The sequence below is a fragment of the Delphinus delphis genome, chromosome 5 (genome assembly GCF_949987515.2).
Source record: "Delphinus delphis chromosome 5, mDelDel1.2, whole genome shotgun sequence".
In the NCBI taxonomy this organism is placed as follows: Eukaryota; Metazoa; Chordata; class Mammalia; order Artiodactyla; family Delphinidae; genus Delphinus; species Delphinus delphis.
In genome coordinates, this window is record NC_082687.1 from 32,561,645 (window position 1) to 32,589,279 (window position 27,635).

Here is a 27,635-nt window from a genome sequence, read left to right on the forward strand (position 1 = left end):
TCAGAAGGGGCTGAGCCCAGTGTCAAGGTCTCTGAAAATAAGAAGCAGGTGTAATTAGCAGGGAAACTGTTACTGGAATAGAAAAGCTTGAAAACACAGTGAATAACTTTGTTTTTGTCTCAACATTAGCTCACCCTGGAGAGAAGGTCTATGTACGTGTGTGACGTTGCAGGGGAAGGGTATAGACTGGTGAGACTCTAGCATGATGTGTACAAAGGGAGAATTGGGTAAGGTGAGAAATTTCCTGTTGATTAAAATCATGTGTGACAGTTTCAAAAAGTAATGACAGGTTTTGGTGTATGTTGGTATGTGTTTACTATAAAGCCCAATAGGCTGACTTGGTGCCCAGACTCTATTTGCAGTATTGCTGGGATGTACCAGGACCATTTTTCAGCTTTTTGATGGTATCTGTGACTCTGGGGGACACACGTGCCGATCATTTAGCTGTTTGCCGACGGCACCTCCTCTCTTCTCTTTGTCTCACGTCAGGGCAGGCACCTGGGCATCCTAGCTGTTGGGGCCATACGGACATTGGGAGACTTGAGCCCGTGGTTTATTTGCTGTATTTTAAAGTTTTGACCACTTTTCTTACCTATGCTGTGATCAGTTTTTAGTCTGTATGTGCAATACTTTTCTCCTTGCCATCCCATGGGGGAAGAAATTCTGTGTGTGAGGGCCTTGTTACACGGGTGGTGTGACCCAGCACCCTTCGAGAGGTGAGACGTAGCTGAGGGCCTCCTGAGTGTGCTGGTCAGCTGGAGAGATGGGGCAGTCGTATGCAGTACTTTTGGTTCTTTGCTTAGAGATTTAATAGAGAAAATTCTCTGGGATTTTGACAGCGCTTGTTGTGATGTCATGTGTAAATACTGTCTTTTTTGAATTGGTTGCTTGCGGCCACACTTTCAGTGAAAGTTGCTGAAGCGACAAAAGCTGTGATAGAAAATTATGTGGTGGCCCCGCATACTTATTTTTGAACTTGAAGACTTTGTACCCAAATCCAATCACTTTTTACTCTTGCCACAGAGATTGTGAAGTTTTACTTAAACTTCAGGTGACATTCACACCACAGAAGGAGAAAAGCTGGGGTGAAAGCAGGGAGACACTTTCAGTTGCTGTGGAAGGCGTTTGGCCATCTTTACCTGTATATTGGCCAACACATTTACAATATGGAGAATGAGCAATTTGAAACTTTAATTTTCTTTGGTTTGCATAGGAGGGAAACAACAGGCAGATGTAATTTTAAAGCAGATACGTGAATTTAGTGCCTATATGATTTGGCCAGTTTTAGCAGCCAGGGACAAAGGGAAACGGCCCCCCGGCCGTCGGATGCGTTGACGCCATCCTCGTTGGTCCCCATCGGAGCCGAGCGGCTGATCAGCCTTTGAGACAGAAATTCACTGAGTCTTTAGGAAGGTGGCCTGTTGGCTCCGATCACACTCTCCTTTTACACAAGGCTTCTTTGAAGAACCTGCTCTACCAAGTGTCTGTTATGCGTAGGAAACAGGATTAGATGCCGTGGATGCATAGGGAAGTTTGACAGCCCTTGACCACAGGGAGTTTACATTGATGCATGTGAAAACGAACCACCAGGGTAAAGCCCGGTGCCTAAAGGCCACGTGAATGATGAAGGCAACAGCACCGGCCCAGGGGTTCCTGTTGGGGCCAGGAAGGGGGCCCTCCCTGTGCTGGACAGCCAGACCCGCTTCTTCCTCTGAGCGGACTGTGGTGGTGGGGGTCTCTGGAGGCTTCAAGCACATCCATGATCCATCCTTCTTGGTGCCAGTTTTACTTAAGATTTAGAAGGGAGATTTTTTTTTATCTTAAAACAAACCTCAAAGATAGAGTGCTCACTTTGCATCCATCTTAAAAATAGACAATTAGCCTTGCTGTGAGCTCAGGAAAGGGCAGCCCCACACAGACCTCTCCTTTCCCTTCTCTTTGGAGTTAGTTAATGGGAAGCCCTGCGGAACCTTCCAGGGGGTGGTTGTAGCTTCCGCTTTTTCTGTTGAAGTCTTTGGATCCAGTATTTCCATGGTGCCGTGAAGTTGTAGAGCAGGGGTCCAGCGTGTATGTAATGAGTGGGTGGAGAGACTTGCAGTCCACCCCGGGAAGTGTGTGTGTGTGTGTGTGTGTGTGTGTGTATGTTGTGACTCAGGGGCAGTGGGTTTATGGTGGGTCCACGCTGGGAAGCAGCCTGGCCCCAGGTGGGTGATGCCCAGGCTTCAGCCGCTTTTGGCTATGTCATCTTGGGCCTCGTTTCTTTATGTGTAGACTGGAGACCGTACCTACTGTCCTAGGGTGGTTGTGGGCGTGGAGAGAACATGTATCAGGTGAATATGTGCTGGGGATTCAGCGAATGGTGGCGGCGGCTGTGTCGTGGGTAATGGTGCTGGTATCCTTGGGAGGGAAGGGGCTGGCTGCTTCTCCAGGGAAAATTCTGGGCCGTGGCCTTCCAGGCAAGATTCTCTCAGTACACATATCCACCCTCACTGTTCTGGTTAGGAATTAGATAGTCTCTGTTATAATTGCTGGGACCATTGTGCATTACTCGAGAAAAGTATGTGTTAAATACAGTTGGACCCTAGTTTAGATACAATAAATTCTTGAAGATTGTTCCTTTTAAAAATTTATTTATTGGGACCTCCATGGTGGTCCAGTGGTTAAGGCTTCGCCTTCCAGGCAGGGGGTGCGGGTTCGGTTCCTGGTCAGGGAACTAAGATCCCACATGCCTCGCGGCCAAAAAACCAAAACATAAAACAGAAGCAGTGACAAAGTGAGAGAGTGGCATGGACATATATACACTACCAAACTTAAAATAGATAGCTAGTGGGAAGCAGCCACGTAGCACAGGGAGCTCAGCTCGGTGCTTTGTGACCACCTAGAGGGGTGGGATAGGGAGGGTGGGAGGGAGGGAGACGCAAGAGGGAAGAGATATGGGAACATATGTATATGTATAACTGATTCACTTTGTTATAAAGCAGAAACTCACACACCATTGTAAAGCAATTATACTCCAAGAAAGATGTTAAAAAGAAAACAAAACAAAAAACAAACGGAAGCAGTAGTGTACAAACATCAAAAAACCCTTTAAATAAATTTTATTTATTTTAATTGTGATACAATATATATAATAAAAAGTTTACCGTTTTAATCATTAAGTGGCATTGGGTCCTTTCACACCGCTGAGTAGCCACCACCACCGTCCATCCACAGGACCCTTTTCTTCTTGCAGAACTGTGACTCTGTGCTTTTTACACACTAGCTCCCCATTCCCCGTCCCCCAGCCCCTGACCGCCACTCTTCTACTGTCTGTCACTATGTTGTGACCACACTAAGCACCTCATGTAGGTGAAATCATCAGTGTTTGTCCTTCTGGAACTGGCTTAATTTCACTGAGCGTCATGTCTGTGTTGTAGCCTGTGCGCTTTGTTTTGCTGTTGGTCTTCTTTTGTTCTTTATTTCTTACTCTTATTACAGAAGAAATGTACGTTTATTTCACAGTCTTTCAGCAATACAGAGAAGAAGAAAAACATTCTGTAACTCTCCTACCCAGCACAACTCTTGCTATTTTTGGTGTCTGTGCTTCTGCTGAGGCTACGTCTCAGGGCAGAGTGGCTTAGAGTTGAATCGTACAGGTGCCGAGGCCTCTGGCCTCCTCTTCGGATGTGAGGGACGTGAGGGAATGTGGAATGTAAGTCGTGAAGACGGTGAGGAATCAAGTGCGACTGTGTGTCGGCTGCGGGGAAGGCGCTGGGGGAGAATGTGGAGCAGAGGAGTGGGAACCCTTAACCGCCTCGTATGAAATGGGACATTCTCACCTTTGAAGCTTCAGCTTGTGGGTTTTGAGTTCCTGTGTTGTGCCCTTTAATTTCAACTTTCTAAGTTCATAAGTTGCTAGCAAATAGGTGTGCTGGCTTTCACTATGTGCAAGTATGAGGAGGCCTCAGAAAGGTAGTCTCTTTCCTTCCGGGGTGGGGTTGAGGCGGGCTGGGAGGGAGGCCGTGTGCTGGACACCAGGGCAAGGAAGGGACGGGATGAAGGAAGCAGAGGTGGATTCAGTGCCAAGAGCGTTCCCATCTGGGTCCCCAGGGTGTCGCTTTCAGGAAGCCTGACCCCTCCCCCAGCCGCCGCTCCCTCTGCTAGAACATTCTGCCTTCCACCTGCATCTCTCTAGTCTCTGGCTTGTCTGCACTAGATGAAGTGAGATGACGTTCTTAAGAGCAAGATCCTTCTGCTGTTGATAAATTTCTGTGTCCCCAGTGTGTTTCTTCGAATGACTGGAGACCCTGCCCAGAAGGTGGTCGCTCCCAGGTCTCCTTGTTAATGCCACGCCATCCTTTACTCTCACTCTGTTCCTTACGGCCCCCCCCCCCCCCAGGGCCTCCCCATCCTCCCACTCCCACCTCCCACGGACCACTTTCTGCTCTGGGTTTGCCTGAGGCCCTACCTTCAGTTGCCTTTGGTGATTCACAAAAGTCAGAGGAAATCCCCACGGCCTCTGTGGGCTGCTGGGTTTTCCCTTAGCCCACTTTGATAGTTGATGGTTAGACTTTATAGGACTTAAGGATTGAGTAGGTTTTTGTGGCTTTGTCTATTCACTTAACTCTTGTGTAATATTTCTATGGTACTGTTTTCTCTTTGGTCTAAAAAAAAAAAATTGAAGACCATGTGACTATACAATTACCTATATTTTTTTTGCCGTGGACATTTGTCGTGCCTTTGGTATTTCCTGTCAAAATAAGACCTGATGGGACTTCCCTGGTGGTCCAGTGGCTAAGACTCTGCTCTCCCAGTGCAGGGGGCCCAGGTTCGATCCCTGGTCAGGGAACTGGATCCCACATGCTGCAACTAAGAGTTTGCGTGCCGCAGTGAAGATCCTGCGTGCCGCAACTGAGACATGGCGCAGTCAAATAAATAAATAAATAAATATTTTAAAAAAAGACCTGAAATAGAGTTTCCTATGAATATAATTCCCAAATATTATGTCAGGCATTGGCAAACCACGTTAATTAAAACTGCCAGAATTGTGTTGCTGTTTAAGTAGAAGTATTTGTGAAATTTAGGGATTTCCTAGTTTGTCTCCGTTGCTGTCTGTCGAATGGGATTCCTTCTATACAACATGAGTTTAGGCAGTTTGCCTAAGGCTGGAGAAGGGCACAGTTGTCTCAAGAATGAGGTGGAGAGGGGAGAGAGACATAATAGTAAGCAAAAAATTAAAAATTTGAAGGAAAACATCACTGCATTGTGGAGAAGGAAACCAGATCTGATGCAATTCCAAAGGTAAGACTTGAGGTAAAAAGAAGAAGTCTTTGAGGAAGAGGAACTGAGGTTTAGAAATGCAAAGGCTGACCTTTGCACAGTTTGTTGGCTAGCTGTTTTGAAGGATGCTCTGAGGAGAGCAGTCAGAAAGGAGGTTGCATGCTTGTAATTACCCTCAAGTTTTAGAGTTGAATTTTCATGTGATCATTAGTTAACATATTATTATCAATAGGATTGTGGGAAAAGGTCTGCAGTTAGCTAGTGTTAAAATTAAAATTTATGTCTGGGACTCCCCTGGTGGCGCAGTGGTTAAGAATCCGCCTGCCAATGCAGGAGACACGGGTTCCATCCCTGGTCCGGGAAGATCCCACATACCACGGAGCAACTAAGCCCATACACCACAACTACTGAGCCTGCGCTCTAGAGCCCGTGTGCCACAACTACTGAGCCCGCGAGCCGCAACTGCTGAGCCCATGTGCCACAACTACTGAAACCTGCACGCCTAGAGCCCGTGCTCTGCAACAAGAGAAGCCACCGCAATGAGAAACCCGTGCACCGCAACCAAGGGTAGCCCCTGCTTGCCTCAACTAGGGAAAGCCCATGCGCAGCAACGAAGACCCAATGCAGGCAAAAATTAAAATAAATAAATAAATAAATTAGGGATGAGAAATCATATAAAAAAAATAATACAATAAAATTTATGTCTGAATGGGGGCCACACCCAGAAAAGAAGCTATCACCCTCACCCTGCAGTCAGCCTCATAGTTTAAGCAGAAAGTTTTATTTGTTTTTTTACCATGTGTACTGGGGGATACCCAGGGTTTCAGCCAATCAGAAGAGGCTTAGGCAGTCAGGAAAGGGAGTGCATCCTAGTCCAGACCTACCCTTCATGACAGAGTTTTCTTACGACATTTCTCATTACAAAAGCCATGTTTGTTGTAGCAAGATTAGGGAATTCAGAAAAGAACCACGAGGATAGAAATCGTCCTTATCCCACTCTCCTCACTAAGACTGTTTGACCAGCACAACTCACTTTAGGTGTGGGGAGGCTGTCTTTCTCTCCTGTGTTTCGCTTCTGTTTGACTTTTTCGGCCTCTCAAAGTCTAGTGGAGAGTTTGGCCACTGGCTATGCTAGGTGGCCCTTCTCAAAGCTTCCCACCCCAAGAATTCCCTTCTGGTGCGTGTGATCCGGGGAAGGGCTCCGATGGACCTGCCTTGGGTCACGTGCAGGTCCTGTTGGCCAGAGAGGCCAAGCCTCTAACTGGAAGGAGAGGATGGCCAAAAGCCAGGGCTACTCAGGATGGGCAGTCCAGGCCTTCTCCCAGTACTTTGTAACTTTAAAAAACACCAAAAAGAAAAATGGTAGCTAATAACAAGCACACAGATATATAATTTTTAATGACTGATGTTGGCAGGTGAAATGTGTTATATGGGAGTTATGTTTTTTACGTATGTCTTTTTTTTGGAGACAGCATATATATAGCGGTGTGTGTTTTTTGCCTGTTTCCAGGGACTTTTGTAAAGAAAGTACGCTTGTCTAGAAGCACATGATTGGCTGGTAGGAGGCCTGGGTTTGTTTTTCAGTTGGCTTCTAACTAGATCCCTGGCGGTGGGCAAGTGGTCCTCTGGATTTCCATTTCCTGACCTGGCGAAGGAGAGATTCAGACCCTGCGGTCTGTAAGGTCACTTCTAACACAAAATTTCAGTGTTTGGGCTTGATTTTGATCACTTTATGTTAAATATTTGGAGGGTTTGTAGCTGTGTCATAGATTTTGTGCAGATTGTCACTGCTGTTCATTTGGTGCCTTTGACCGGGATGTAACCCGTTGATTGTACAGTTGTAATGTTGTAGTTCCTATGGGAACATGTGATCGGCTCCACGTTCCTTCCGGTTTCTAGTGATGTGCTGTGGCGGGGAGGTGGGGCCTGTCTCTGTGTGAGGATGGCCCCTTTTAAGACCAGCTGTCCGGAAGGTGCCTCGCCCTCCACAGTGCTGCGTGTGTGACCGGCACGCGGTCCAGGCATTGATGGGCCACTGTCCATGTGTTAGCCTTTCCTGCCTTAGTGAACCGTCTTGCATTTGTTTCTCTTTCACTTCATCTCTTCGGTTCCATATTTTTGCAATTTGAGAGGATTCTTTCATTTCTGGTCCTGTGTGTTTCGAGTGTCGGCTGTACCAGTCGTGTGAGCAGCTGCTCTGTCCTGTGGACTGTTCTGAGTTTCCTTGGCCTGCTGCGGCCCAGATAGGCCCTCACCACGAGTTCTGTGGTACGTTTGGACTTTTAGAACTGGGGGTGAAATAGTGTAGCCTCTGCTTACTTTCAGATTTTGGCACTAGATAATATAAAACAGGTTACAGCTTGCCTCTTCAAAGAGCGGGTTATTTAGTTGTAAAAATGGAAATTTATTGATAGGGAGAACCTAGGCTATGAAAACAGAACAGAGAGTAAGGCCATACTTGAGCTCCTAGCACTTGGCATCGGTAGATTTTGTGGGTTGAAAAACCCGAGTTTTATGTTTAGTGTATCCTTTTCCAGTGACTGGAGAAAACCATGTGGCATGTTTTAAAATATTGAAAAAAGAGGACTGGTTTTAAATAGAGTGTACAGACTGGTTGCAGTAATGCAGATCAAACGTCCACCTGCGAAAAAATGTAGGGGGAAACCTCTAGGTTTAAAAACAGTAAAACAATTAAAAACAGTGAGAACAAGTGTCAGTTTAAAAGCAGGTGGAGGAGGGAAAGACTGACTTGAACGTGAGGAAATACCTCCCTCGTGTCCATTTTCTCCTATGTTTCTACTCTCACTTCCTTGAAAATACTGGTCTTGCCTCCTGGAGGCTCCCTTCCTCGGCCTGTCTCGTAGTGTTTGTATTAAAGTTGCTGTACAATCAACAAGGCGGTTACAACATATGCCTCAGTTTTAGAGTTTCTGAGACTAATAGAAAGAGCACAGGGAGAAAAGGGCTTGCTGCGGGTGGGTTGGGGGAGGGTGAGGGAGCCGCTCCCTCCCTGGGAGAGTGTGGGCTTGAGACAGGCTAGACTCTGGAAAAGCAGCAGCGTGGCTTCTTTCTTTCTTTCTTTCTTTTTTAAATTAATGTGTGTTTTTCAGTATCTTTTTTTTTAACGTCATTATTGGAGTATAATTGCTTTACAGTGGTGTGTTAGTTTCTGCTTTATAACAAAGTGAGTCCGCTATACATATACATATATCCCCGTATCTCCTCCCTCGTGCGTCTCCCTCCCACCCTCCCTATCCCACCCCTCTAGGTGGTCACAAAGCACCGAGCTGATCTCCCTGTGCTATGCGGCTGTGCAGCATGGTTTCTTATCTGACATGTACGCTGTGGGTCACATGAGGCACTGCAGTTTTACTCCCTTTCTGTGGGGAAACTTTTTAGTGGTCTGGGAGGCTGGCATCCTCTGGATTAAGGAGGACGGGTCCTGGGAGGTGAGGAAGAACCTTCCATTGCTTTTACCCTCACCGTCCAGAGGGCTTCGGGACACCACTGTTGTCTGTTCCGAGATCATTGGTGATTTCCGGGATATTTTGTGATTCATTTTATCTTGGTGCTTATGAGAAATTACACTGAATTTAGTGTCCATGAACTTTGACATTCATCTGTACAAAATGGAAATGTTCCGTCCCACATAGAGTTGGTTGTACTTGCAGTAGTAAAAGAAATGATGGATTACTTTGAATTTTCTATTTAAGGAAATTGCATACAGCATGCTTCTAAAGTGTGGTAGATGGGCTGGAATCCTTTTACAAAAGAAATGAAAGTAAAATTTCCACTTAAATCAGCAAACATTTGTGGGTGTGCATCTTCCACCACTTCAACCATACCTTGAAGACAGCTCACTCGGTGTATATGTTTCCACTTACCGGAAGTAAGCATGTAAAGTAAGAGACCGGTGTGGACTCCTTATTTAGAAACAGACGCTGCTGCTTTGGAAGGGAGTGGGTTGAAAGAGGTAAAAAACCAATGAGCAGAGAAGAGTGAATCCTCGGGGGGATATCTTAATGTGGGTAAAAATGCGATACCAAATTAATTTTACTCATAAGAGAACACACATGTTCTCTGGCCTGCTCCGTGGGTCAGGAATGATTTCATTTGCTCGAAAGATCTGCCTTCCCTCCCCACCCCATCCGGGTAACTGTGGGAGAGTTTTCAGATTTGACATATGCCCATGTTTGGAGTCACACAGTGTATTGAATTAACTAAGATCTGATTGCAGAAGTGGACTCTGTGGGCTGTTACACAAGATGTTTCCATATGTTCATTTCATGAGACCATGTTTTAAGAATCACCATCACTATGTCAGGTCTGAGCAGTTCATGGTTCATATTGGTGTCAGATGTTCTATTTGCAACACGTAAAGTTCTCGCTGTTTCTACTGTTCCTTTTTCTTAAGTCTCTGCTACTTCTCTGAGAATAGCAACTCCTTGTTTGTGGTCAGGGGCATTTGTAGCATCTCATGCTGTGTTGGACATGTAGCCCAGAAAATACCATGTAAAAAATGCTGGTTGCTGGTTGAATTTGGTCAGATCTTGATAATGCGATATTAGAATTTTCCAGTGAAGGTGGTATTAGTATATTTTAAAAATTAATCCTATCTGTTCAGTTCAAGAATCATTAATTTGGTGAATGACAGGATTTGGGGGCAAAGAGTCAGCTTATTGGATGATAAAAATCAGGACCCTAAAAGATCTAGATTGGCTGCATTATGAGCTGAATTAAAGAAGAAGAAATTCAAAAGATATCATTAGGTACAGTTGTGGGATCTGAATGAGCATTGTCCCCACAGGAAGGCTAAACGGAGAGGAGAGAGGCCTGAGGAGGTGAGGAGGTCAGGTAGGGGAGGGAGACTTGGGGGGTCAGAGGCTGCCTGGGGGCAAGTGCTGCACTGGTGTGTGTTAGAGGTGAGGGCCTCTGCTCAGAGTAGGCTGGCCCACTGGACTGCGTTCTGGTGACCACCATTCAGTGCAGTAGCATCAAAGCACTTGCAGCTCATGTAAGTTCAACCTCTGGAGCATTAGAGTGAGTGATTCTTCCCACCCTCCCACTCAGTGGATATCTGCCGTAGGACATCTGGTGGTGTTTTCAGGTCCTGGGACACTCCTGGCTCAGTGGTTCCAGGGCAGCCTCCCAAGGGGCTCCACCTTCCCCGTGTGACAGAGGCCAGAGCCCATGGTGGGGCAGTTCGCTGTTGCTCTGGAGCTCCTTCCTGGAGCCCCAGCCTAGAGCAGGCTCCCTAGAGCCTCTCAGTGATCTCATAAGCACTTAATTCCCTAAATTAAAATCCCTTTCTGCTTAAAACAGCTAGCGTGTTTCCTGCCACCTGACTCTTGCGGAGACTGAAACGTTTTATAATGGGAATGAGCTGCATTGGAAACAGAAGTATCGCTGGACGGATCTCAGAATGAGCTGCAGATAGATGGATGAATGGATCTGTGGTTCCCAAACACACCTACTCCTGTTCTAGTGGGTGCAAGGGCGGTGGGATTGCTTGGGGACGTTATTCCCAGAACATTGCCAGGCTCTGTCCCTAGAGATTCTGATCCAGGAGGAACTGGTGGATTCCTGGTATCCATATTTTTAAAAAGCTGCTTCTGGTTATCCTGAGAGGTGGCCACATTGAATTCCAGCGGACTAAGTAATTTCTTGATGCTACAAGCTGGTGCTTATGATGATTCTTTTTAAAAAGAAGGAAATATTTAGGAGCTACATATTGTAAAATTCCGCTGCAGAGGATTTACCTTTTCTTGGATTTCAAGGGATTAATTCTGTAACTACTGCCAGAATGTGGCAGTATTTCTAGTGTGGAGTATACAGGATTTCCTTCTTTTGTTATTAAGAGAGGAAAGAAATATATTTTGAAAAGTGTTACTGAATGCAGAATAAAAGTTGAGTTGTTTGTAATGAGAGTTAAAAATTTAACGGAATACTTTATATGCAGCATAGTTATTGTACTAACTATGGAATGTCACAGTATAATTCCCTGATTCATTGTATGAAGTACTGTTAGTGTATTTTCTTATCTCTGTTTATAGTTAAAGGAAAACCACAATGGAGGCTATTTGAAATACGGAAATGCCTCCTCAGAAGAGAGGTCAAAGGATTATTTGGAGAACTGGCAAATTCAGAGTTATTGAGTAGCAGTGGAGTTCATTGAGCTCTAGAGGCCAGGTGGTTTAAGGATCAGGGCTCACATGTCCACGAAGAAGTGTATGGGGACGGACACAGCAAGGGGAGAACATTTCTTGGTGTAAGCATCTGTTCTGCTTTTATTTGATTTCTTCACCGCCTTCCCTCCCCCTGCCAAAAAACAAACAAAACAAACAAACAAACAAAACCTACCCAAAACAAAAAAAACCCAAACCCCAGAACACTAGTCCTGATTTCTCCCCTTCTCTTCGTCTTCTCATGCTGGCATTTGGAAGGTACATGCTAACAGATGTGCCTGCTTGATTGAAATTGATTAGCTCTAGATGATTGGGGTCCTTGTAGCAACAGGGGTTATATGTCAAATGGGCCTCCACTGGAGGGCAAGGCTGTTCTTCCCCTGCAGCTGCCAGGCTGCTTGAAATTAGGCGGAATGATTTTGCACTTGGATAATAGGCAGGCATTAACGGCAGCTTGTTACAAAGTGCTGCATAATAATGGGAAACGTGGACGTGCTAATCAAACGTATCTGCATATGGCATTTTCATTATGCATAAGAGGCATCTGTGTGCACACAAAGGAAATGAGCTTGTGGGGCTTCCATTACGTGTTTGAGAAGATGCATCTGTAGAAATGACCTGGTTCCTTTCCTACGTTGAATCCTGACAGGATGATTGAGTTAGGAGGCTGGCATGTGTACTTGCTTTTTTTTTTTTTGAAACAGCTTTATTGAAATATAATACACATACCATACAATTCACCCATCTAAAGTGTGCAGGTCAGTGTTTTTTTAGTGTATCTGCAGGGTTGGATTGCTGTCACCACAATCTAATTTTAGAATGTCTCTGTCCCTCAATAGAAGCTGTGGTTCTTTTATAAAGAAAATATAGTGTGTACCTTTTAAGGGACAGTTTTTTGATGGGGATGCAGATGATTAGGGCTTTTGCAGAATCACCCTATTTCTCAGAAAGCATTTTTTTTTTCCATAAATAGTCATAAAATGTATTTTAATGTTCCAGAGGTTACCTGTGTTCCTGACTTTTGGACCCAATCTCACGAATTAGGTTTTAGTTACTGGGTTCATCTAACTGTTAGTTGGGACCTTTTCAGCCTCAAGTGACAGATTCCGATTAAAAGGAATTTATTATTTAGTTCTCACAACCTGGAAGAAGGAGGGCTGTTGGCTTTGGGAATAAGCAGAGTCAGGGACTTTCTCTCCATTCCTCAGATCTTTTATCCCCACATTGGCCACATTCGCCACCACGGTAGCTGGGGGACTGGATGTGGGTGTGGGGGACACATCTCCCCACTGGGGCTTGAACCCGGAGTGCAGCTGAGGTAGCAGAAGTGAGATTTAGGATCAGGTGCCGGGCGTCCCCTCAGCTTGCCTCTATTCTTGTGTACCTGCTGTTTATTTATATAGGCTTAGATTTATTTCTTCCTTCTGGGATTATGAATCCACCGATTCAAGCAATGGAACCAGAATGGGCATCTCAGGCATGTTGCTGCTTCGATGTTAGTTAGAAGGTTTGAATAGGCCCAGGCCTGGGATGCTGCTTCCCGAAGATCTTCCCCAAGCCAGGGGTTAACAGACAGGGTCTCTTCTTACGGTCCTAGGTCTTAGCCTAATCTCTGCATGGTTCAGTGCCTGATTCAAGGCCTTATTTTTCTCAGTAGACTCAATATCCTCTCTGTTTCTTAATTCCTTAGTTGTCTCGGCATTTTATTAAAAATTGCGGCATTTGTAATTTAGTAAGTCACTCTAATTTGTATACCCTTGGCATGACTAGACCTTTTTTTCTTTTTAAGGTGAATAAAAAATATAACTTGCCTGACATTGGTTTTGGTTTTGTTTTGTTTTTTTAAAAGGTAACTTAAAAAAATTAATTTATTTTAATTTTTGGCTGCGTTGGGTGTTCGTTGCAGTTGTGATGAGCGGGGGCTACTCTTCTTTGCGGTGTGCAGGCTTCTCATCGCGGCTTCTCTTGTTGCAGAGCATGGGCTCTAGGCGCGCGGACTTCAGTAGTTGTGGCACGTGGGCTTCAGTAGTTGTGGCACACGTGGCATCTGACATTGGTTTTTAAAATTGCTCCGTGGCATCTGACATTGGTTTTTAAAATTTTTCTATACATAGTTTGTTTCTCCTTTTTTAAACAGTTAGATTTGGTCAAGGTTTATATTGAAATTTAGGAAACCTTTTTTCATGACCTTTCCTGTGGTCTCTGATATATTTTGGTGAGGCTAACTTTATACTGGATAATTAAAAAGATAGTCTGCGGCCTGGATTGTGATTTTAAAAATCCGTGACACCAGTTGAAGAGTTTTTCTCCTGTGCAACAAATGCTGTTGAGCAACTGTTGTCTAAATGCTTGGGACGCATTCTGCACAAAACAGACCAAAATCCCTGTCCTGGTGGCACTTGCAGTCTAATAGAGTGTGGGAGAGAGACAGCAAATCTGAGTATAATAAACAAGTGACTTGTATGGATGTTTGAAGGTGATATGTAGTGTGGAGAAAGTTGAAAAATAGGGCAAGGAAAAAGAGGATGAGGATCGTGGGGTGGGGCTGTCATTATAAGCAGGGTGTTTGGGTGAGATTTTACAAAGATTTGGAGGAGGTAAGGGAGCTTGCCATGAGGCCACGTGAGAAAAGAATGTTCCAAACAGAGTGGCCAGTGCAGAGGCCTGTAAGGTGGGAATTTGTGCCTGGAGTGTTTACAGAGCAGCCAGAAGACCTTGGGCTACAGCAGAGTATCCCAAGGTGGGAGGGAATTGAAGGTGAGTCATGGGGAGAGTGTGCTGTGGAGTTAGTTCCTGTGAGACCCGTGAGATGGGGAGTCTTTGGGGGCTTTGAGCAGAACGGTGAGACCAGCTGAATTCGGTTCAAAAAGGCTGTCCTGGCCGGTGTTGACCTAGACTGTGGGAAGGCCACTTGAGCCCAGTTAATTGCAGTCAGTGGTCAAAAGATCAAGAGAGGGTGGTGCCCAGGCCTGGGTGGAGGTGGGGAAGGCGGTGTGGTTCTGGATCTGTTCTGCAAGCAGAGCTCACAGGATTTCCAATAGATGGATGTGGGCGTAAGGCAGAGAGCAGTCAATGATGATTCCAAGATTATTGGCTGGAACAGCTGAGCCAAGATGGCTGTTGATGCAGGGGTGAAGAGTTTTCTTAATGTCTTTTAGACATCCCAGTAGACCTGTGGGTGGGCAGCTAGAGTACTGGGATTGCTGAGAGGGCTGGGCCCGAGATGTAAATTTCAGGTGATGGAGCCTGGAGACTGGGTCACATCAGCCAGGGAGTGGTTGTAGGTGGGGAAGAAGAAGGCCTGGGGCTGGAGCCTGGGGGTCTCTGTTGAAAGAGGTGGAGGAGAGTCAGGGAAGTGGAGCAAAGTAACAAGAAGTGTTTGAGAGTTGAAACTTTCCTTAGCTTTCAGATAACTTGTAAATGTGCAAATGTGTTACTTGAATGATAAAAAGAAATAATTACAGGTTGTATTTAAGAAGAATGTACCTTCCTATCGCTCCTGAGTTTTCTAAAAGCACATAACTGAAAACTGTTAATATTCTCAAAGACATTGAACCCTGTAACAAATTTGGAAAACCGGGGGGAAAGGGAAATGTTACTAGTATTCTCCCATCCTAACGTGGCCTGTTAACATTTTGGTTATTGCCTTTTCATTTTCCTCTGTATGTTTTTAGTTGTAATCATGTTGCACAGGACAGTTTTGTTTCCGCTTATTTACTTGTTGGCAGCTTTTTTTTTTTTCCCCCAAGTTGCTATTATTATCTTAGAAACACAGTTTTTACTGGAGCGCTGGACTTCTTTTGCAATTGGTGTTCATTGACAGAAGGATTGAAGGGCTGGAGCTGCATTGCCGCTGGCTGATCCTTGTTCCTCCCTGCTCTGCTGGGCTCTGGAACCCGTGTGGGATTCACACCGTGCTTGTCTGGGCTGGAGAATGCTGCAAGGAGAGGGGAGGGTGTTAGAGACCTGGGAGCAAGACCCTGGACAGGCGCAGGGCTGTACAAAGGGAGGGCAGGTTGTGCCCAGGGGCCTCTCTCCTGGGCCCCACGACCTCGGGGCCATTCTTTCTTCAGCAGTAACACTTCAGTGCTTCAAGGGTTTGAAAGAAAAATTACAATTTAAAAGGAAAACCCTTCATGCACTATTTGCATATGAGTGGCATCTGTATAATTAAGAACAATTAAGTTCCCTGGGCTGAACTGAAAGGGAGGCTCCTGCTACTTTGCTGCTGTTCCAGCTGAGAGCAGCCCGGTGCTGTCAGCTCACGGGAATTGTCGGAGGTGTTTCAGCCCCTCCCCCCCAACTCAAGCCGCCCCCTCCTCAGTACGTGAGATTCTGAAACATTTTTGGTCTTGTCCTGATTTGCTTCTGGAGAGTCCATGGAAATCGGAACATGAATCTTTACCATTTTGCTTTTCTGCTGCCCTTAGAACAGACACCCGCCTCCACCACACCGCAGGCACTTTGCGAAGCTCTCTACACACAGATTTCGTTTAATCTTCACGGTGGGTCTAAGGGTGATATCTTAACTTTATAGTACTGGAAACTGAAATTCTGGTCACACAAACAATCTCTTGTACTCATCTAGCTCATTGATTCCACCTTTGTGAGTTGGTCTCCGCTGGGGACCCAGTGACTCTAGGCCCTGGGAATTCAGCAGATTTCTTTCTTTCACTGCCGTAACCTTTTTTGGACTCCTTTCTCCCAAGCCTGACTAGGAAACAGGACACAGTCTGGCCCCGATTTTCCTCTTCTGGTTTTGCAAGAGCTCTGCACTTTGTCACGGTGTTGAAGGACTTTGAATAGGGCAGGAAGATAGCCTTTCCCCATTGTAGGGTTCCTGCAGTCACCCTGGGGAAGAAAGTCATGTGTATCAATGACTGAGGAAGTTCCAAGCAGTCTTTCAAGAGTAGAATAATTTTTACTCCTTGCCCTCCCCGCAGTGTATTTGGTGTTGGGCTGTGATTGGTGAGGCCCCTGCCCGGACTTTGTTCCTAGAAGGCCAGGTGGGGACATCACCTGTGTGTTCCTTCCAGCACCTCTTTTATTTCTGCTGTGGTCACGTGGGTCTGGGTTCCCTGAAGTGTCTGACAGAGGTCCTGACAGGTCCCTGTGTGAGACTTGTCCCTACATGCGCAGTTACGAGGCAGAACGATAGGTTCTAAACTAGAAGGCAGTTTCTGTATTACCGGTCCTGAGGGCAGTTCCTATACAGGCGTTTCTCAGTTGGCACCAGTGTGTGACCAGAGCCACCGTAGGCCACCACCGTAGTCATTGGCTTTTCCCAGTGTGGGACAGCAGGAACCGTCTTTTCTTTGCTTAGAAGTTTTGTTTTGCTGTCAGGTTTGGGTTACTTTTATTGCTGTAGCCATTTAGTCTGCTGATTTATTGGGAAGCTCTGGTTCTGGACCACACGAAAGGCTGGCAGTGCTGGACCCACCTCCCCAGGGCAAGCAGAGGCTGGGAGGATGGGGCTCTTGGATAGTGGTAGTTCTGTTGAGCAGTGGCCCCTGGCAGTTCTGATGTTTGAAAAGGGTGAGAGCTGTTTCAATTAGACTTAACTTTTGAGGTAACAGAGCTACAAAGTACCAGAGGTTTAAAACATGCTTTACACTGCCTCTGGCTCCAGGCAGTCTTCAGGGATCCCCGCTCCCCCAGGATCCCCACATTCCTTCGCCTAGGGCACCGGCCTGGTCCTCAGGGTGCGAGGTGGCGGCATTGTGTTCATGGCTGCGGATGGGAGGAAGGGTGGAGATAGGGCCAGAGAGTTCCTGGCACCCGCCACAGGACCCTACACCCCATTTGCTGGAGCCTGGTCCCGTGGCCATACCTAGCTGCAAGGGAGCTTGGGAAATGTGCCCAGCCAAAAACGAAGTGGAAGAAAGAGAGAAGGAATGTTGAGGGCCAGTCTGTGCCACAGAACCCTGTGGGAGAAACCATGACACCGTGACCATTATTTCTCAAGGGCAAATTGGTTTTGACATAATACATTTTTAAGTTACCAGCCCCTCCATCCCTAGGAGAAAACCCCAGTCTCTCTGTCCCGTGTTAAGGAGTCCTTGTTTTTCGGGGCACACTCGGGATGGTTTCTCCAGTGTCAGTAAGCCTTGGGCTTCACATGAGAAAAATCAGGGTTTAAGCCATGCTGACGGTGGAATTCTATCGTGTAAGCTGTGAGCTTGGCAGTAGTGAGTTATGCTCTGTGGGCAAGTGTGGGCTCTGTGTTAGTATGTTAAGTGGAAAGCCTGACAGGCCAGTCAGAAGAGCTTCTTCTACATTCCTGTTTTCAAAAAAAATTTTCATTCAGAGGGTAGATTTTGTTTTTCTCTTTTAAAGGGAGAGGACTTGAGCTTGTTGAATAGGGGCATGTTCAGAGCACGCGAATCCTTGCTCTTTGCAGCGCGCAGATGCCATGGCCAGGAGGGCTGGCCCTTCAAAGGACAGTTAAAACGCTTAGGCATTTTTCATTAGATTTTTTGGGACAATATTGCTAATATTCTTCGTAATTGCCTGACATTGTTTTGATATATTTGCTCACGTTGGGATTAAAAAAGTCAATCAGTGCATTGTGTTTGAATTCAGATGTTGTTCTGGACCTTGAAGTTATATAGGATGACTCTTTCATCCTCCCAAGAAACTATAAGAAATCCCCTTAGGTTCTTCCGTTTTTGTGTTACCAACCTTCCTGAAGTCCGTGCGCCGTCACTTGTGTTTCCCTTGTCGGGAACCCCTTCCTCCATGTTCACCTGAACACGGCACATCCAGCCTTCTGGTCCTGCTCAACGCCGTCTCGTCCAGAAAGCTTTTCTGAACCTGCTTCACAGCATCTTTCCCTCTTCTGGACTGTGCTCCACCTTGAGTGATATGTGAGACTGTAGGCCCATGGAAGTCAGGCAGCCTCTTATTCTTCTTTGGATTCTTAGGTCAAACTGCCTTGGCTGCGGTAATGTCTGATGCAGGTAGAGTGAAGGAATTAGTGTTGGTGGCATTTGACATTGCCGCTTTTTTTCTGGTGATGGTGGTTCCATCACCAGAAAAACTAAAGGAATTTCTCTGGAATACAAGCCGATATTGCTGCATCCTATTCGTCTGAGAGCGTCAGATGCAAAAGTAGTGGCTTTCCCAAGCTTTAAGTTGATAGAAGTAATCTAATTAATCAAATTCTGCTATGACCAATCCAGTATATTCATACTGTTATCCATCTAAAAGCATTTTTCATATCAACTAAGGTAATGTTTAGTTCCTGCTTAAATATCAAGGCGGTTGTAGTTTGGAAGTCATCTGTGAATAAATGTGCAAGATGAGTACACATTGGATATATATGTTTGCCATGTGTTAGGAAATAAAATTATTTTGTTGAAGAAAAAGTGATATTTATATACCAAGTTGCTTAAAGGGTCATAGTTGAGCTTTAAAAAATAGCTTGTTCTCTATGTCAGCGAGTATCTTTCTGTTACCAAAGGAGAAAGGGCAGGGGATAAATTAGGAGTATGGGATTAACAGATACACATTACTATATATAAAATAAACAACAAGGATTTACTGTATAGCATAGGGAACTATATTCAGTATCTTGTAATAACCTATAATGAAAAAGAATTTGAAATAGAACGTGTATATATGAGAATCACTTTGCTGTACACCTAAAGCTAACAATAGTGTAAGTCAACAATTGTTCAGTTAAAAAAGAAAACCAACCAGCTTGTTCATGTTCAGAGAACTAATATCTAAATTTATATGGGCACGTTGGTTGGTTTTCTAAATATAGCTACCGTATTGCACAAGCTGGCATTGTCCACTTATGATTGAGGAGGAAAAGGCCTTCATTCCCAGTCTCCCCATTCACTTATCGTTTGTGTGAATTTCTGTTTGGCTTCCTCTTCACCACGTGTAGCATCTGGCCAAGACTGTTACTGCTGGAGACGTCTAGTACTGATTTACTTTTTCATGCTAACTTGTCTTAGAGCTGAAAGGTAGTGCAAAATGTATTTTGCAGGTTTAAAAATCATTTTAAACTATTTTAACATATAGTAGAGTCTAGGAAAAGATGTTAAGTCTTTAAACTGTAGATGAGAAGCCATGTTTTACAGTAAAGAGAAAGTTGGGCTGGGAGTAGGAAACACACGCTTAATTACTGGCCTTTTCTTTTATAGGTTTTTGCATGGTTATTTAACCACTTAACTAAAGGCGTTCTTTATAGCATGTGGACTGTGGTATGATTAAATGTGTAAACGCAATAATATATTTAAAATTCTTTAACGTGCAGATGTAACGTCTTTTGAATGTAAGGTCCTGCTAGTGAGACTAGAAGGAGGGGATGGCTTTGTGTGGTATCAGCGTGTCAGATGCCAGGACAGCCCTCAGTGTCGGCCGCGTGTGGAGTTAAGAAAGGTAGAGAAGTCAGGGTGTCAGCAGGGCTCCCGGCTGGGCGGGTTGGCTGTCGCTCACCAGGAGGGGCAGACAGCGCCGTGAACCACTGGGGAGACCAAGGAAGACGCTGAGCTCCATCTTGGATTGTGTTTGGGCGTTCCGGGGGGCCGTCTGCGGGCTGGTGTCCGCTTCAGATGGAAGCACGAGTCAGAAGCTCAGCAGAGGAGTCCAGGCCACAGATACACAGGCTTGGGAAATGAATCAGTCAGACCACAGAAACCGACCCTGGCTGATTTAAGCAGAAAAGGAATTCATTGAAAAGATGTTGGGCAGCGTACAGAATCTCGAGGAAGACTTAAGAACCAGGCTCAGAAAACAAACGAGCAAGCAGGGGACTTTGCAGCGAGAACCACAGCCAGAGCGTGTCCTGGAAGGAGACTGCTGAGGACGCCCCGGCCCCTGCCGCTCCCCGTCTGTGGTGGCTACTACCCCAGAACAGCCCCACCTCCTTCCTCCCTTGTGGCATCATTAGCCGCTGCCCTGCCCCGGGCCGGTGAGCCTGGCCAAGTCTAGGTCGTGTGCTGGCGCCCGGCAGCAAGCTCGGCCACTAAAACTAGGGCGGTTGACCCTCGAACAACTCGGGTTTGAGCTGTGCAGGTGAACTTAGACGTGCTCTCTTTCTATCGATATGGACTACACGATCCGCAGTTGATGGAACCTGTGGGCGCAGAACCGCAGCTAGGGGGCGGATCCTGAGGGCTGACTGTAAAGTTATTGCAGACTTTTGACTGTGTGGGGGCGGAGCCCCTGAGCCCCAGTGTTGTTCAAGGTCACCTGTCATTGGCCCTTTCACAGCTCAGCAGGGGTGACAGTGGCAAATCTGTGAATGTGGTAAGGAAGCTTAGATGCTGGACAGCCAGAAACATCCAGATGTCTGTATGGGAAGCATCAGCCTGTTGGTGATGGGTGAGCCTAAGGGGTGAGTGTGATGGTCCAGAAAGAGTGAGAATTGAGGAAGGGCGGAGGAAGGGGTGACCTGGGAGAGGTGAGCAGGAGGAGCCCCAGGGGTGGGAGGAAGACTGGGCGGGACGGCTTAGAAACCAAGGGAGGGCACTCCGGGAGAGAGTAGCCCCGAGAGTGAGTCAGCGCGGTCCCCGAGGTCACAGCTTGTTATCCCTGGAGACCTTAGCAAGAGCAGTCTCGGTGAGGGAGGGGGCGATGCGGGAGAGAAGGGGGCCGGAGGCAGTGTGGGGAGGGGCTCTGAGCCGGGTTCACGGTCCCCTTCAACCACCGGCTGCTAAGTGGGCTACATGGGCTTCGGCAGGTCACTTAAGCGCTCAGCGCGTCTGTGTCCCTGTGTGTGGAAGCGGGGTACTAACAGTGCCCACAGGGTGTATGGGGTTACACGGGGTAATCGAGCGCTCAGCGCGTCTGTGTCCGTGTGTGTGGAAGCGGGGTACTAACAGTGCCCACAGGGTGTACGGGGTTACACGGGGTAAGCAAGCGCTTGACACAGCATCCGTGCGCTGTAAGTGCTCGGTAGACGTGCTTGCGGTCATCGGTACTCTCACCGGCAGCTTGCTGCGAAGGGCAGAGAGGGCTTGGAGCGGGTGAGAAGCATCAGGGCCTCTTCTCAAGTGAAGGGGCGTGAGTTTCACGTGTGTAAGTGGACGAGCAAGACGGCGCGGGTAAGGAGATGGTGAAAACCCTGGGGAGGGCAGGATGGGGCTGGGAGGCCCTGGAATCAGCCCAGGACCCACGCAGAAAGGCGAGGTAGGGGTCGTCTTTGAGAGAAGGAACACCTCCTCTGGATGGAGAAGGACATCAGCAACTCAGGGGGTGGACTGCTGTGGAGGACTTTTGTCCTGGCCTTGGAGGGGTTGGCCGTCACCGCGCCAGGTGGCTTGAAATCCCAGATCTCTTGTCAGTGAGACCGCCTCCAACAGACCACTGTTGGTACTGCTCCAAGGACTTTCCTCGACTTTGATTTTGAAGCCCAGGGCTTCTACAGTAGAAGAAACTAGGAAAATCGTCTACTACCAAATGACTTTTTTCCCCTCTGGGAATTTAATGGGGAAGAATACGAGTTTCTGCCTCCATTTCCCCCTCCCCCCTGTGCCTCTTGGCTTGCGGCTTGCGGGGTCTTAGCTCCTCAACCAGGGATTGAACCTGTGCCCTCGTCGGGGAGAGTGCGGAGTCCTAACCACTGGACCGCCGGGGAGTCCCTCTGCCTCCATTTTTAAGCTGTTCTTTGCGAATAGTTAATTTACCAGGAAGAATGACATTTCTAACTTAAGTAGACATGCCTGTGTATTTCATATTTTTTTCCTTTCAGTAGACTTCTGGGGAGAAGTAATTTTAAATTAAAAGTAAAGCAGAACACAGTTTGTACTACCAAAATTATGATGTAGAATTTTATAACTCGTGTAGTTACAGAGCTCATTTCATAAATCATGCAGCCTGGGCCGTTTGTTCTTCAACTGAAGGCCCTAGAGCTGGTACCGATGGGTCCGAGGGGTACTCAGGGCAGCGTCAGTGCCATTGGTGGGGCTGTGCAGGCCTTGCCCTGCGGTGGCCAGTCTGACTGTGGGCAAGATTCCTAAGGGCTGCTGCAGGCTGGGGCTTCTTATATCTGTACAGCGGTGGGTTCCAGTTCCATTGCATAAGGGAGAAGTACTGAATTCCTCCATGGTCCCTGGGAATAGCAGCTGAGTCCTAGAAGTCCCTCTTTCCTGCTCAGGGTCCAAGGGGATTAACAATGCAGTGGCCTTGTCAGTGGCAGTGCCTTCTCAGTCTCAGGGCTGCACTCCCGTCTGCGCTCTCCTTCCTCCCTGCTCACACTGCCCCGCCCGGCTTTGTGCTCCCCACTCTGCATCTGGCTGGAGCCACCAGATGCTCAGAGGGTGTTCTCCAAAGTGACCTGTGCTTCCTCAAGCTGTTAGCTTGGCTGGAGGTGCCTTGGTTCAGTTTCCATTGAGGGTTGCTGTCGGTGGAGCCCAGCCCTCGAAGCCTTTCCTGACTCTTTCAGTAAGTGTCTCCTCCCCTGCGCTTCGAACTCTCTTGATCTTTGAGTTTTGCCTGTTGGCACACAAGCCTGGCCCGGCCTCGTGGATCACGATCTTCAGGGGAGACTCTTCTGAGCCGGCCGCCCGCGCCCCGTGCAGCTGGGCCACACCGAATTCAGCCGAGGGCTGTGAGGCAGGGGCCCGAGCCCCTGGGCCCTGATGCTCGTTCCCAAGAGGAGGAGCATTGCGTCTGAAATGATGTGTTTTGGTTGGATAACATTTGTGAATGGCAAGAACAGTTGGTTATAGTTAATTCATTTTTATATCCAAGTTACTGGATTGAATTTTCTTAAAGGGTGTGTCTGATATTCGCAGATCGATTTAATTTTCCTAGGAAGGAGGACTGGGCATCCGAGTGCTTTTCTAAGGATCTTGGCATCATCCAGCCCAGCCCCCTCGATTTTCTGAAGAGGAGACCAAGCCTGTGTCACGTGGGAGCTCCTGGCTGGGACCTGACCCAAGGTCTTCTCATTTCTAGTGAAATTTCTTTCCTCTTACTAGCCACTTTTTCGAACTGTGTTTCTTTGTTTTATATACAGAGAAAAAAAATGGCCAAAGTTAAAAAAAAGAGAGAGAAAGAAGATAAAAAAGTCAGGTAATCTTAAGCAAAGGTATTCTTTCAAAAAAGCATGTGTGGAATTCCTTGTCCACATGTCCTGAAGCTGAGGGAAGGCGCGACTCTTTGCAGGAGGAGGGCATCTTCAGAATAAGTGGGCATGGGATGGGGTCCATATAACAAGAGTGCCTCGCCTCAGTTTGCTGTCAATTTTATGTCTTATTTCTGTGCCTCGTTCCTGCTGTAGAAGCAGAACAGGCTCGCTCTTATTTTTCTCTTTTAATAAAGGGCTTTTCCTTGTAATCATCTTGCAGATGGGGAAAGGGTGAGAGTTAGAAATACATGGCATGAATTTATAATTTAGTTTTACAAGATGCATGCCTTTATTTTATGGCAGATGTGGGGACTCCTAAGAGTACCAGAGGCCAGGTGGACTTCCACATAAAAGAATCATCCGTATTGTTAAGGGTACAGATGTGAAGAGGGTAATGCTGATTTTTGAGAGAAAAAGGAAAGGGAAGACAGTGTATCTTTTATTTCTGAAGCTCTTGAGGCTTAAGTTATTTCTTTGATGTTGTCGATTTAGAAATGAAAACTTTGGCATCTTTAAACACAGTATGATGTCCTATGATTTCCTAGCTAGCACTGATATTTGAGGATAATTGTTGATGTCCATGGTTGACTAAATTTTGGCAGTTTGCTGCTTTTTTCCCCCGTCAGTCTTTAATACTCGAGGTCATAGGTATGTGCGTGAGATCCTTCCAGGTCAGTACCTGTGTCTAAAATGGTTTTATCTATGGGAACTAACTTTTTAACTCATATAGTGATGTTAAATCTCCTTGTACAACTTGATCTGGTTTCCAGATTGTAAAGTCAAGTGAGCTGAAACTGACCAAATGAGAAAGATAAATCTGTTCTGTGACTTTTAGGAAAAAATACTGACATGGTTTTATTTCTCCATTGTGAGGTCAAAAAATAGTTTCTTTGAAGTTTCTGCCATACTGCTTAAATGTCTGATTTTCACCGGGTATGAAAAACTTCCTGCTCGTGGGTTTTAGAAAACTCTTGTTATGGTGTGAGACAGCCCAGGTTTATATTTCACTTGTTCTATTCAGAGATAATTACTACTACCCCATTTGGGACTTCTAAATCCTGAGGTCAGCTCTGACTCCACGCTCAGTTGGCCTCTCCATCTGTTCTCATTGCTTTTGCTGTTAGATGACAGTCATCCTCTTAGTAACACGATCTAATATTTATTGCACTTAACTATGTGCCAGGCGTGTAGCAAAGGCATTATTATTTCATTTTAACCTCATGATAACTATAAGGTGGATACCGTTGTTATTTTCATGTTACAGATACTAAGGCTGGGACTTTTGAGAAGTTAAGTGACGGCTTTGGGTCTCAGCTCTGAAGCCCTGCCCCTGTCCTGGCAGGTGACACTGCCTTGGTTCCTTGGGTAGGTCATGTGAACTTGGATGGACTTGAACTCCATGCAGGGTTCAGGTTTCTGACCTGGATAGACAGATCTGCATTGGAATTTTGGCTGTGCCTCTTAGTGACTATGTGATCTTGGGTGAATTACTTAAATCCTCCAAAACCTCGTCTTCATTCAGAAGTTGTGTGTGAAATCTGATGATAAATCCACTTTCAGTACCCAAGGCAGGAAGAAGACTCTCATTAGTTATTTTACTTTTTACTAATACAGTAGCCTGACTTTTCTAAGATCATTCTTGGCATGTGAAGTTGCCTGTTTTCTTTTCCTTCTGGAATGCTGAGCCCTGACCATCTCTGTCTGGAGTGGGGGTGACTGTGGTGCGTCTGATGTTGACAACTCTTTATGTCGCCTCCTGTGGCTCTTTAAAACATTTCTGGAGGCAACGGGGTGTGTGTTTGTGGCCTTTTTTTGCAAGCAAGTCATGGAGTTAGTACTGGCCTTTTGGGGCTTGAGAGAGACCAGTAAATAGCATACCTCTCACCTGCCCGAGCTGGACACGAGGGAGGAGGTTGGCAGATGGACACTGAGGTCACCTTTATTATTAATACAGTTGATGCTGAGGTAGAATAAAGGAGATACAGGTAAGAGATAGCAGAGAAAGGATTCTTAGGAGAGGGGATGGGGGAAGGGAAGCTTACCCAGAGACAGAAAAGTGGAGAGAGGAAGAAGAGATTGCAACCAGGATTCTTCCTATGAGATGAGGATCTTGGAAGGGGTTCTCTGTATTGTTTGCACCTTCAAGAAAAATGGGAGAGGGGCTTGCTGAAGGTTATAGCGTTTCTGTGGGCCGGCAAGTTTCAAACTCAAATGTCTATTCCTGGACCAGCCTCTGGACTGTGCTTGCTGGAGGGCTACTTTGCGGGAGGAGAACATGGAAAGATTGTATTTTGGAAAACTTACTTGAGTCTCTGAAAACAGTTATGCATGCTACATTTAGGAGCTTCTCCAGTTAAGTATTTTTGGAGTACATGGCTTTTAAAATGTCCTGTGACACTAAGTGAAGTAAGACAGAGAAAGACAAATATATCGCTTATATGGGGAATCTAAAAAAAAAAAAAAAAAGATACAAATGAACTGATTTACAAAACCAAAACAGACTCACAGACTTAGAGAATGAATTTATGGTTACCAGGGGAGAGGGATGGGGGAGGAGGGATAGATTGGGAGTTTGGGGTTGACAAGTATACACTACTATATTTAAAGTAGATAACCAACAAGGACCTACTGTTTTTTTTTTTAAAAAAAGAATTTCTTAAAAGAAATGTCGTATGACAGTTAATACTTTCTTGATACACACACGTGTATATATTTTATATTTATATATATTTTTACATATATTTTGTATTTTAAGTCTTTAAGTATGTATATATATTGTTATAGCTTATTTTTTAATGTCTTTATATGGTTTTTAGTATTTTAATTTCTGGCTTTTGGTTCTGAAGGAAAATGAAATCATAGTAATGATTAACAACTGCTGAAAATATGACCTGCCGTATGAGATTTTATTTGATTGTTAATCTTAAAAATACAGACCTGGTGATGGTTTCAGCCTTTGGGAGCAACCCTGGCTATGCTCCTGATCCTTTCCCTGTTACAACTTGTCTAACGAATGTGGAGGCCGAAGCTGCCTCCCTCTGCAACCCCTTACCCTCAGCTCCCGCCCTTGTGTGTCTTTTCTTGATTTGGGGTTTGTGAAAATAGATATGTTTCCTGAATTCGCCCAGAAATGAAGCCTATTAAAAATTAAATCTATCTCCATTTTTTATCTGAATGCTTATAGAATCTATATATTTGGTATGAAGTTATACCAACCATAATCTAAGAGTATCTTAAATTTTTGCAGCTGTAGAATTATATTAGGCTTCAGATAATTCAGCTTTAACATTTAAAATCTAGTTCCGACTCCTTTATAAGGGAGTAAAATTATATCTTACGAGAGCTATCGGCCTAAGTATATCCTCTTAACTCAGCATTCAAATTTTAAAAGTACAACAAAAATTAATCTGTCTTGTCTTGTCTTTTTTAGCTTCTCAGACAAGCTATTTAGTGGAAAAGCTTTACATTTTCAGCCATCAGTTCTAGATTTTGGAGTTCAGTAAGTATCTTCTCTTTATAATTTTTAGTAATTTATTATTTACACTCTTTGCTTTCAGGATATCTCTTATGTATATGTATGATGTTAAATATATTTTAAATATATAGATAATATGAAGAGAGATTGATCCTAGAACTTGTTAAAAGGAACATTTTTGTGAAAAGGAGAGTGTAAGAGTTGTTTTAGCCCTTTCTTTAGTTTTTAATGAATGTACCGTATAATTTAAGTCGATAGTAAGTCCTTGTTTTTCTGAAACAAAGCAGGTTATTTTATAACGAAAAACTCTACATATTGATGGTTTCTGAATTTTTAAAATTAGATTGATTTATTCACTCAGTTTTTACTGCTCCTTATGCTTTGGGATTCAAAATTGTACATACATTAGTTACTATGATTGAGGCTTTGGAAACAAGTTAAGTGGGGAAGACAGCATGGAAGCTGTAATTCCTTGTAGTACATCTTGTTGAGAACCATGAGATGAAGGGGATGTGATCTGAGTGTCGGTTGAGGGACTGATCTGGGAACTCAGAGAAATTAAGGAAGAGAAGGGTGAAGCTGTGCTCAGGAGGGAACTTCAGGACTCATGTTGGTTGTAATGAAGTGTTAA

General features: G+C 45.4%; 1 protein-coding gene across 1 annotated transcript in view; it reads left to right on the top strand.

Annotated features, from left to right (window-relative positions):
- TMEM131L (transmembrane 131 like) overlaps positions 1-27,635 on the top strand; it is a 160,323-nt gene that overhangs the window by 45,799 nt on the left and 86,889 nt on the right. Inside the window, exon 4 of the mRNA XM_060012170.1 lies at positions 26,960-27,028. Coding sequence (XP_059868153.1) covers positions 26,960-27,028 — 69 coding nt within the window. The remainder of the gene's footprint in view (positions 1-26,959; positions 27,029-27,635) is intronic.